The 11,938-nt window shown below is 38.5% G+C and overlaps 1 protein-coding gene across 2 annotated transcripts in view; it reads right to left on the reverse strand.

Annotated features, from left to right (window-relative positions):
- Positions 1–11,938, reverse strand: part of POLR2B (RNA polymerase II subunit B) — a 46,654-nt gene that overhangs the window by 32,623 nt on the left and 2,093 nt on the right. For both annotated transcript variants that reach the window (XM_082728601.1, XM_082728602.1), the window contains exons 4-7: positions 7,545–7,617; positions 3,018–3,168; positions 901–1,013; positions 561–780 (exon numbers count right to left, since the gene is read on the reverse strand). In XM_082728601.1, coding sequence (XP_082584727.1) covers positions 561–780; positions 901–1,013; positions 3,018–3,168; positions 7,545–7,617 — 557 coding nt within the window. The remainder of the gene's footprint in view (positions 1–560; positions 781–900; positions 1,014–3,017; positions 3,169–7,544; positions 7,618–11,938) is intronic.

The raw sequence follows: 11,938 nt of genomic DNA on the forward strand, positions 1-11,938 counted from the left end.
CAAAAAAGTTATGCCATAAGTCCCACAAGTCTTTGAAGTAGAAAGAGCAAAATCTGCATCTTAACTTGATCCATGGGCTCACTGAAATATCAATTCTTGAACTTTACAAACTCCATTTTACATAAATGCTTCACAGAAACATATAAGCTTGAACACCAAATCTCTAGCCTTTATAACATATAGCTAAATAAAGTTCTGGTTTATGTAAGTTGTCACCCTCTAAATAATTCCACTACCACCTCCAGGTTTTCTGTATATAAATCTACTTTTTAATTTGAACTTTCACAACTTAAATCTTAATTATATACTGTAATTTTTTAAAAAAATGCTTATTATGGGACACGTGGGTGGCTCAGTCGGTTAAGTCGCTGCCTTCGGCTCAGGTCATGATCCCGGGGTCCTGGGATCGAGTCCCACATCAGGCTCCTTGCTCAGCAGGGAGCCTGCTTCTCCCTCTACCTCTGCCTACCACGTTGCCTGCTTGTGCGTGCTCTCTCTCTCTGACAAACAAACAAATAAAATCTTAAAAAAATAATAAAAATAAAAAATACTTATTATACCTTTTCTGATCCATTAATAATGAAATATCCACCAGGATCCAAGGGGCATTCATTTAACTCACAAAGATCACGATCTGTTAAGCCATTCAAGAGGCAATAAGTTGAACGCAACATAATTGGAATTTTTCCTATAAAAGTTTTCTGATGCTGAGTTTGAAGTTGTTCTTCACCTTCCTTAATGACTGTTTTTGTTATATCAACATAAAGTGGAGCAGAATACCTTTAGAAACAAAGATCACAATTATGTAATAGTAAGATATTTGCTAAACTCTCAATTGAACCGTTTAAAATTACATTTTCTGAATTGTATGTCAATACCAACTGCTGGAAAAAGTCTTACGTGAGATTTCTTAATCTGGCCTCATTTGGCATCATTGGTGAAGGAGCGCCATCTCTTTCCCAATGGGTAGGTTTGGAGAGGTAAATTTGTTCAAACTTCAGCAAGTATCTTGGCTAAAAGGAAACCAAAAACATGAAAAGGATAACTTTTTTCCATAAGATTCCATTTTAATCAACATTAGCATTTTTCACTAGACGCAACTCTAGAAACTGCTGAAATTAACACACTTTACTACTACGGAGACTCTCCAAAGCCAATATCCATATTCCATAGATGTCAAGTTGAATACTTAATGGCTTTCTTAAGACAAAAGACAAACAGTCTTAAAATATCCCAAGTAAATAAAGACTACGCACATAGCTCATATGCTCTGTGTTTATACCAAATAGTTAAAGGATTTGTGTAAACAATCTATATAACTTTATGTGCCCTCTCCTTGGTTAAGGTCAGAAGAAAAAAGTTACCAGAAAAGAAAAGATAAATCAGATAATCAGGACAACTAAACACCAAAAAAAAATTAACCTACCTCTTCAACACTCAAAAAAATCCTAATTACTCTATAAAGGACTGAGAACTTCCAACTTCCAACCCTGACTATAGCTCACCCACCCCAAAAGGGAAAAAAAGTTTTCAATTAGTATCTATTTGCTCCCCAATAAACAAGATCCAAGAGAACTTTCCAGAGATAAATGGATATGGGTTTCTCTCTAAACCAAATCCTGGACAAAGAGACAATGGGGGCGCCTGGGTTGCTCAGCTGGTTGATCCTGGACTTCCAGGATCGAGTCCCGCATCGGGCTCCCAGCTCCTTGGGGAGTCGGCTTCTCCCTCTGACCTTCTCCTCTCTCATGCTCTCTCTCACTCATTCTCTCTCAAATAAATAAATACAATCTTAAAAAAAAGAGAGAGAGAGAGACAATGTTCAGCAAGGAGCCTGTTTCCCCCGCCCGCCTGCCCGCCTCTCTGCCTACTTGTGACCTCTGCCAAATAAATAAATAAATAATCTTTTAAAAAAAGAAAGAAAAGAAAAGGACAGATCAAGACAAAAATCAATACTGACTGTTGTGGTAATTCCATTCCCAAGTCAAATAACACCAAGTATTTTCTTGCTGAACCCCTTAAGTATCTTTTCTCTACTAAGACAGTCCTACCCTGCCCTTCATGGTCAGCTTAAGTCTCCCCCCATTTTTTCCACCAAGTTCTGATACTCCAATTTCAGACCTCTTCCTCGATTATATTTAATAGTACTGGCACTTTGAGTCTGTTACATTGTTTTCTCTTTTGTTTTGCAAATACCAGGAAGAAAAAATGCTTAACCATAAAAAAGAAAATTTTTTTAAATGCCCATTTTCCAGCACAATGCCAGAAAGGCCAATTATTTTTGTTCTTAACAGCAAAAGTCTATGTAGCATCTCCAACCAGAATGAGAAGAACAGATAACCCCTCAGGAGATGAGCTAAAAAAAGGACTGAACTGGGGCTCTCCCTAACTCCCCTGACTCACTTTCTTTTTCAGTTTCGCCATCTCTCTTCTCCTCAAAAACTAGGGATAGACTTGGACTATATATTTCTTTACAATCATTCATTTAAATTATAAAATTATAAATTATATTATAAAAGTATACTCTTGCTATGATTTTAATAATGCTAATAACAAAGACTATGAGGAACTTAGAAAAACAAGAATAGCTGGTACATTTGGGTGATTTTCTCTTATCTCTTATTTTGTTATAATAATGTATTTCTTATAAAATAAGGGGGAAAGTCCTTCAAATAGATTTTCTTTCATGATTCCTTACTGTGAAAGAAAAAAGGGGGTCTTTCTGAAGCAATATAACTATTTATGCCTTGCTTCTCCTAGTAGATCATATTTCTTAAGTTCCCTCTCCCCAACTATTAAATCCCTACTATCTGAATAAGGATTAGGTTTCAGATTACTTGCAAAACTGTATCTCTTCATTAGTAAGAATAAATTAGGAACTGATAAAAGATGCTGTAAATACCCTGCTAAAAACACCAACTTTCTTTTCTTTTACCTTTAGACCAGGTAAGAGGACTGAAATTTCAAAGCAAAACTCTCCTTTCACATACGTTACTTTAATAGAATAATCGTCTCACCGGTTCTTCAACTTCTCCACTAGCGTGCTGAGCTTCAGCTTGTAGGTCTATAGGTGGAGCATCTTCCACAATTCTTTGAACAGACATCTGAATAAACTCATCAAAAGAATCCAGCTGTTGTCTGACCAAGCCTTTCTCATCAAAATAGGAACTGGGAAAATATTAAGAGTTTATAACCAGTTATAAGTCAGTGATTTCTCTAGCATATTTCCTCCTTCTAATTAAATCCAACAAATAATCAATCATTAAATACCAGTCCATCATTACACAGATATGATGAGTTATCCAAAATCATAGTGAGACCAGGAATACTTTCTTTGTAGAACTTGTTAGGCTTCGGGTAACACGACTTACACTTATGGGTAAAATAATTAAAGCACAACAAAAGAACTATAAGGAAGTGCTAATATAAATGTCCTTTATAGATAAGTTTTATCCAACCTCTTTAAGTTATTCATTTATTCATTCACTCATTTATTTGATTTCTACGGCCCACGTGGGGTTCAAACTCATGACCCCAAGATCAAAAGCTATACACTCCTCTGAGTGAGCCAGGCGCCCTTCATCCAACCCCTTTGAAACATTTTTTTCAAACTAAAAAAAATGTGGATACTTGAGTGGCACAGTTAGTTAAGCACCTAACTCTTCATTTCGACTTGGGTCGTGATCTCAAGATGATGGGATCAAGCCCCATGTGGGCCTCTGCGCTCAGTGAGAAGTCTGCTTACAATTCTCTCTCCCTTTGCCCCTCCCCATGTGTTCACTTTATATCTCTAAAGGAAGTAAGTCTTTTTTATTTTTTTAAAGATTTTATTTATTTATTTGACAGAGAGAGATCACAAGTAGGCAGAGAGGCAGGCAGAGAGAGAGAGGAGGAAGCAGGCTCCCCGCTGAGCAGAGAGCCCGATGTGGGGCTCGATCCCCGGACCCTGAGATCACGACCTGAGCCGAAGGCAGCGGCTTAACCCACTGAGCCACCCAGGCGCCCCAGGAAGTAAGTCTTAAACTAAAGAAAATGTGTAGTCAAAGATAAAAGAACTCTAATTTGAGTAAGTGGGAAGATGATACCCATGACCAAAATATGGAAGATATAAAAACTTCAATTTTAGGTTTAATATTAGCTCGAATTTGTATATGTTAAAGGTGAGATGAGAGTAAGTCATTCAAGTGAAAATACTCAGCAAATGACTGATGATAAAAAATGAAGTATGGCTGGGGCGCCTGGGTGGCTCAGTGGGTTAAGCCTCTGCCTTCAGCGCAGGTCATGATCTCAGGCTCCTGGGATCAAGTCTCAAGTTGGGCTCTCTGCTCAATGGGGAGCCTCCTTTCCCCTCTCTCTGCGCCTGCCTCTCTGCCTGCTTGTGAGCTCTCTGTGTCAAATAAATAAATAAAATCTGGGGGGAAAAAAATGAAGTATGGGTAACAGATGAGAGTTACCAATAGATACAGAAATCACAATGAAGCCCTACAGAAGAATGAAGAATCTGAAAGAGAGATACATGATTTACAAGGAAGAGACACTTATTCACATGAGGGAAAGGAGAAGAATATATATAATAAATGTACAAAAAAATGTGAGTACAAGAGCAATCTCACTCCTCACCACCAACTAGGAACAGCTGTATACCTGGGCTTCAGCGAGACTAAGGCTCTGAGATCCATCACAACCCTAAGGACTGGATTATCTCTCTGGCCCTCTGGAGATTATCTCTCTGGCCCTCTGGAGATTATCTCTCTGGCCCTCTGGCACACCCCTGTGTCTCAATTCCTTCACTTTGTAACCCTTGCCATCTTGTACCTGTGACACTTTCTCAGCTTCTGCTCCCCTTTCCCTGGCCACTACCCTTATGCTCAAATCAATTTTCTAAGGCAATATGCACAGCCCAACTAACCACCAGTCTTCCATTTTGGCATCACCAGGTCACTTCACAGGTCATCAGCAGGCCATTAACTGGCTGACTTTGAGTCAAGATCTCACCCTGATTCAATCAATCATAGACATCAATACTAGAAGTTAGGTCCTTTGGTAAAGAACAGCACACAATCATCCTTACAGAAGGTACAGCCTAAAGAATGGATAGAACAATTTCCTTCAGTATAGACTGTGAGCTAACAGGAAAGAAATTTCTCACAACCACTTGGGTCCACCACTGATATGTAAGAAACACATGGAAAAAGGCACTGTCTGTAATTAAAATAATAATAGTTTTTATAGACAATTAACAATGAAAAAACCTTCACAAAACTATGGATAAGATTCACTCCCCCAGGGAGACTTCCCAAGATCATTATAATACTGTTTCATTAGACTGTTATCCCTGGGGAGCCTGGTGGCTCAGTCAGTTAAGCACCCAACTCCTGATTTCAGCTCAGGTCATGATCTCAATGTACTGGGATCGAGCTCCATGTGGGGCTCTGTACTCAGCAAGGAGTCTGTTTCTCTCCTTCTCCCTCTGCCCTTCCCCCTGCTCACACGTGCGGACACACACGTGCACTCTCTCTCGAATAAATAAATCTTAAAAAAAAAAAAAAAAAAAAGGTTGCTCTTTACATACCTAAACTATATAAATATCTCATTTTATAACTATCTGGATTATTTTATCAGAAGTCATCTTACTGCAGTCCCTAGTAATCTTAAGTAACATCATAATCACACTGCTTGGGAAAAAATCATTTGATATTAAAAAGTGAAAAAAAACAAAGCATCAGCTCACAATAAACAAAGCACCTATAGTCATTTAAAACATAAAAATCAAGTATATTGTAACAAATGCTAAATGGGGTAACTATTCACAATAGTTTACCTTGAACAACCAATCACATATTCCGAAAACAATTCTTTAAGATTAAAATATTCCTTCTCCCTGGATATTGTAGAATATAGGCATACCCACAGAATATCTACCTAGTTATTTTTTCCTAGTCAGATGCCTCTTGGTGTCTAATACTGAATGATCATAGAAAATACAAATGTATTAATACAAAGTTTTTAGGGCACTTGAGTGGCTCAGTCGGTTAAGATGCTGCCTTCGGCTCAGGTCATGATCCCAGGGTCCTGGGATTGAGGCCCACATCAGGCTCCCTGCTCCATGGAGAGCCTGCTTGTCCCTCTCCTACTGCCTGCCACTCTGCCTACTTGTGCTCTCTATCTCTGTCAAATAAATAAATGAAATCTTAAAAAAAAAAAAAAAGTTTTTATAGCCCATGTTTAGTAGTAAAAATATACACTTACATTCCAAAATCTCAATACATTTTTAATAAAACAAGGTTCAAAAAGATTCAGTTTTACTCCAAATACAACTGGTACAATGTTGGAAGCATATATTCTTTGAAAAGGAAGAAACTGTCAACAAAGAGGATGTGCATCTTGGCGATGAAGGGGCTCAGAGTTATCATCATGTTACTATATACACAGCAACTGTGGTAGCATTTTATATCCTAATACAGCAGGATGTTACTTCAATACTTAAAAGTTGTTTTTCTTACCTACATGTAAGGCTTCTGAGTTTTGTTACATTTTAATTACACATAGAACTGGATGGGAATTTGGGCTGAAATACAACCTAATGTAACTTTATCCATTTAAAATAATAAGAAAACCAAAAAATCAAATTAACACCAGTAATGGAAAAAAACAGCATCACATGCCTCCTGATAGACTGCAGAGAGAACATCACTGCCAAAAGTAATCATTTGAATCTAATTACAAGGAAACATCAGAAAAACCCAAACTGAGGGGCATTCTAAAAAGCAACTGGCCTGAATTCTTCAAAAATTCCTAGGTCAAAAAAAAAAAGGAAGACTGAGGGATTGTTCTAAATTACAGGAGATAAAAAGTAGGTCATAAAAACTAAATGCAGTATATAATTCTAGGTTAGATCTAGGATCAGGAAAAAAATGTATCTTACTATGAACAACATTAGTGGGACAACTGGCAAAATCTGGGTAAGATCTATAGATTAAATTATTGTACTGGGACGCCTGGGTGGCTCAGTGGGTTAAAGCCTCTGCCTTCGGCTCAGGTCATGATCCCAGGGTTCTGGGATCAAGCCCCGCATCGGGCTCTCTGCTCTGCGGGGAGCCTGCTTCCTCCTCTCTCTCTGCCTGCCTCTCTGCCTACTTGTGATTTCTGTCTGTCAAACAAATAAATAAAATATTAAAAAAAAAATTATTGTACTAATATCAATTTTCTGATTTTGATGACTTATGATTATGTAAAAGAATATTCTTAATCTGTAACTTACTCTCAAATATCTCAGAAGAAAAATATGCAGAGAAAGGGAAAGGCAAAGAAAATATGTAAAGTTAACTAACATCTAGGGAACCTGAGTGAAATGTATATATGATTTCTTTGTTTACTTAAGTCTGAAATACTTTAAAAGTTCAAGTTAAATATATAAATAGAGAAACCAGCTCCCATGTAGCATATTCATATAACCATCTAATTTTTAAGAACAGAATAAGCAAGAAATCCCTTTATAGGTTATTTTGCTTTTAAAGCTTATGAAGTTTGGTCTCCAAAGTTACCTGATTACAATCCAACATGCTTCTTGCCACAAGTCTGGGGTGATTTCATCATCATCTTCATCATATTGCATATCTGCAAAAACCAAAAATATTATACCCGTGTGCAATAAAATGCTAGTTGTTAACATCTCGCTCCTATGATTTGAAGTAGCAGAAACATATTTGTTAAATAAAAAGCAATTTTTCACCCCACTTTTCTGAACTTTCAGTTAATTGAATTATTACTAATATATTACAATAGACATAGGTACACATCCAAGTATACAAAGGTCTATATCACATAGGCATTTTCCCAGTATACATTACAAAGGTTCAGTGTAAGTTGTTTGAGTTCATTAATATCCCATCTTCTCCGGAAAGTCCATGTAATTCTCATTAATAGCTAACTAAAATGATAACTAGGAGCAAGCATACAGTCCTCTGATCAATAAGCTCCTGAGAGACTGGAGTGAAAGATTAGGGTAAGGGTGTAAAGCCAGAGAAGGGTTCCAATAGTTGGGTAATACCTTAAGGTGCAGTGGTTTATTACAGCAAGATTTCATATAGGTAAAGGTATGACAGACATATTTCCCAAAGATGGCCACAACTATATCTGCCATTTCACATGCTCTTTCATAATGTCATTTGATATGCCTACCATCAAGATATAGGGGTTTAGGGGTGCCTGGGTGACCGGTTATTACGTGTCTGCCTTCAGCTTAGGTCACGATCCCAGGGTCCTGAGATCAAACCCCGCATTGGCCTCCCTGCTCAACAGGGAGCCTGCCTCTCCCTCTCCCACTTCAAACCCCGCATTGGCCTCCCTGCTCAACAGGGAGCCTGCCTCTCCCTCTCCCACTTGCCCTTCTTGTGTTCCCTCTCTTGCTGTGTCTCTGTCAAAAAAAAAATAAATAAAATCTTTGGGGGAAAAAGAAAGATATAGGGAGGTCTATGTTTCCTCCTGGTAAATCTAGGTGGGTTTTTGGCACTGCCGTAACTAAAAGAAAGCAGCTGAAGCCACACTGCATGACTTAAAAAGCTAGGTAAGAAAAGGCAATGCAATTCCACCTTTTTTACTGAAACACATGCTTCTGGAGCTCTGAGTGGCCATTAGTTAAAGTCCTACTACTCTAAGGCTGGTATTAGTACAAGGAAGCCCAAACCATACAGAAAGGACACTTACAGATGCTCCTATCAATCCTGGTCCTTGAGTCCTGCGAAGCCAGGTGCCAGACACGTGAGTAATAAACTCTCTAGATCATAGAGGCCCTAGTCGTCAAAACCCAACCTTTGAGTCTTTGCACTGAACCACTGACATCACGGAGCAAACAAGTCATTCCTACAACACTCTATCCAAATTCCTGACCCACCAAATTCATGAACACATTAATTTTTAAGCAGCCAAATTTCAGGATAGTTATGCAGCAATAGTAATTTGAACAGGGGATTTAAAAAATCAAGAGTGCACTGGTCCTCTGCCAATAGTCTCAACATCTTATCTAAAAGACAAGTGTGTTGTATTTTTGTTTTTATATTCTAACTTCTATAGCCTGTAGAACTTAAGGGCTTCCAATTTGAAATTTAATACATGTTCAAAGCAAATTATTTAATAAATGCCTCTTGAGCAGATTGAAATTACTGATCCTGACATGTGGCTGGGAGTGAGTAAGAAAGACAAAGCTACCCAAAATAGCTCTGGGATATCTAACTTTGATGACAGATTAGAGATTACTATCAAAGCCACAAAGAGAAGCGAGAAGGTGAGAAGGTGAGAGAAATGAGGGGGTTAGCTTTAGGTAAACTTGTGAATCATTTATCCCTTTAAATACCTACAGTAAACAACTGGATGTAAATATAAAGCTCAAATAAGGGAACTAAATTACAAACGGCTGAGAATCATGAGCAAGTCGTTGGTAGAATACGGAGAGCTTCCAAACAGAAGGAAGACTGAAGGCAGGATATTAAGGAATAGCTCTATTACAGTCATGTGACAAAAAATGAATCCACGAAGGAGACTCATTCACTCAGCCATGCCCATTCAGCAAATATTTGTTGAATATATTTACTATATCCCAGACATTGGAGACACAACCTTCAACAAGATAAGAGATGGCTGTATCCTCAGGGAGATCATCACCTACTAGAGGGATGCAAACAAGATGAAGTCAATTAAAAGGAAAAACAAAGTGAATGGACAGTTCTAACCAAGACCTGAGAGGTTATGGTAGACTTCCCCAATGTAGAGCTGGGCAGAGACCTCAAGGATAAATAAATAGGAGTAAACCAGGCAAAAGGAAAGGGTGAGGAAGTGAGGGGCAGAGAAAGTAGTCTTTCAAAAAGAAAAAACAATTTGCACAAAAGACTTCAAAATGAAAGCTACTCAAGGAATGAAAGAAGGCTAATGTAGCTGAAGCATGGAGTGTGAGTGGTAAAAGAGACTGGTCTTTACCAATAGAGCTTTGAGGAACCATTGTAAGATTTTAACAAGGGTTTGGCTAGATCAGATTTTCATTTCTGAAAGATCACTGTGGCCACAGTATGGATGGTGAATGGAAACACCAAGAAACCTGGAGCACACAAACCAGATGAGAATCCAGAGAAGTAATCTAGATAAGAGACGGTGGTGGCCCCAACTAGAAATTATGGCAGAGGGGACAGACAACTGACTAGATCTGACATATTTAGAAGACAGAACCCTCAGGACTTTGTGGCTCATTAGATAATGGGGGCAGAAGAGAGGAATCAAGAATGATGCCCGGCTTCTGGCTTCAACAACACAACAGGGGGATAGCACTCACTGAGACGGAGAATACAGGACAAAACAGATTAGGAAGGATGATGAGTAACGGAAAATAGCTCAGTCTGGGCAGTGCCAACTTTGAGTAGCTTAGAACACATCTATATGAGTTGTGCAGTGGCAGTTAGATATGTTAGACACCTGAACTGGATATATAAATTCGAAGTCATCCACATATAAATGGTACCTAAAGCCATGGAGATGGAATCCTCCAGAAATAATACAAATAGAAGAGAACAAGAAGGAATGTCAGGTAAGAAGAATTACGTGAGAGTTATGCGGCAGAAGGAAGGAATGATTTCCAAGAGGAAGCCATCAACAATGCTGAATACCACGGGGTCTGGATAAGCTTTGAAATAATGTCCCTCTAATTTATCAATTGACAAGTCATTGACATTCTTATTAAGAGCTGTTTTAATGTACTGGCTAGAGCACAATTAAATTGGAATAGGTTGAGGAGAAACTGGAAAATAGGAATTGGAAATAACAAAGAGCCTATTTCTTTTAAGAAGAGTGGCTGTGAATGAATGGAGAAAGGCTAAATATTGGAAGAAAAAGTAAACAAAGAATTTAACAACAACAAAGAGTTTAACTTGTGTGTGTGTTTTGTTTTGTTTTTGTTTTTGTTTTTTAGTACAAGAGATCTAATATTTCACACAGAAAAAGAAGCCAAGTGAAAAGAAGTGTCTGAAAAACTGATAAGGGTATATCCAATAAAGCTATCAAAATGGGGCACCTGGGTGGCTCAGTCAGTTTAAGCATCTGCCTTCAGCTCAGATCATGATCTTGGGGTCCTGGGATGAAGCCCCATGTTTCGCTCCCTGCTCAGCAGGGATTTCCGCTTCTCCCTCTCTCTCCCAACTCATGCTTGTGCTCTCTCAAATAAATAAATAAAACCTTAAAAAAAAAAAAAAAAAGAGGGGCACCTGGATGGCTCAGTTGGTTAAGCACCAACGTTCAACTCAGGTCACAATTCCAGGGTCCTGGAATCAACCCCCAAGTCAGGCTCCCTGCTAAAGCCTGATTTTTCCTCTCCTCCCCACTTATGCGGTCTCTCAAATAAATAAATAAATATTAAAAAAAAAAAAAAAAGATATGAAAGGACACAGGCAGGAAGGGACTGTAGACTCAATGCTGGAACAGACCTGATAAATGAAATAACTTTAACTCTCTTCCCAAAGGATTATTATACATTGCTAATGAGAATATATTGGGGCACCTGGGTGGCTCATTCGGTGTCTGCCTGCCTTCACCTCAGGTCATGATGAGGAGTCCTGGGATGGAGCCTCATGTCAGGCTTCCTGCTCAAGGGGAGCCTGCTTCTCCCTCTCCTCCCCACTTGTGCTCTATGTCTCTAATAAATAAATAAAATCTTCAAAAAAAAGAATATAAACTAGTATAATCTCTATAAAGGTCACTTCGTACCATCTGCAATATGTTAAACATCTATATTGTTTGAGCTGACAATTCTATATTGAGGAATTTCTCCTACAGACATACTTGCATTGGACAAAATTACATGTACAAGATAATTCCTGGGGCGCCTGGGTGGCTCAGTGGGTTAAAGCCTCTGCTTTCGGCTCAGGTCATGATCCCAGAGTCTTGGGATCGAGCCCCG

This window comes from Mustela nivalis, assembly GCF_964662115.1.
Source record: "Mustela nivalis genome assembly, chromosome: 4".
Classification (NCBI taxonomy): Eukaryota; Metazoa; Chordata; class Mammalia; order Carnivora; family Mustelidae; genus Mustela; species Mustela nivalis.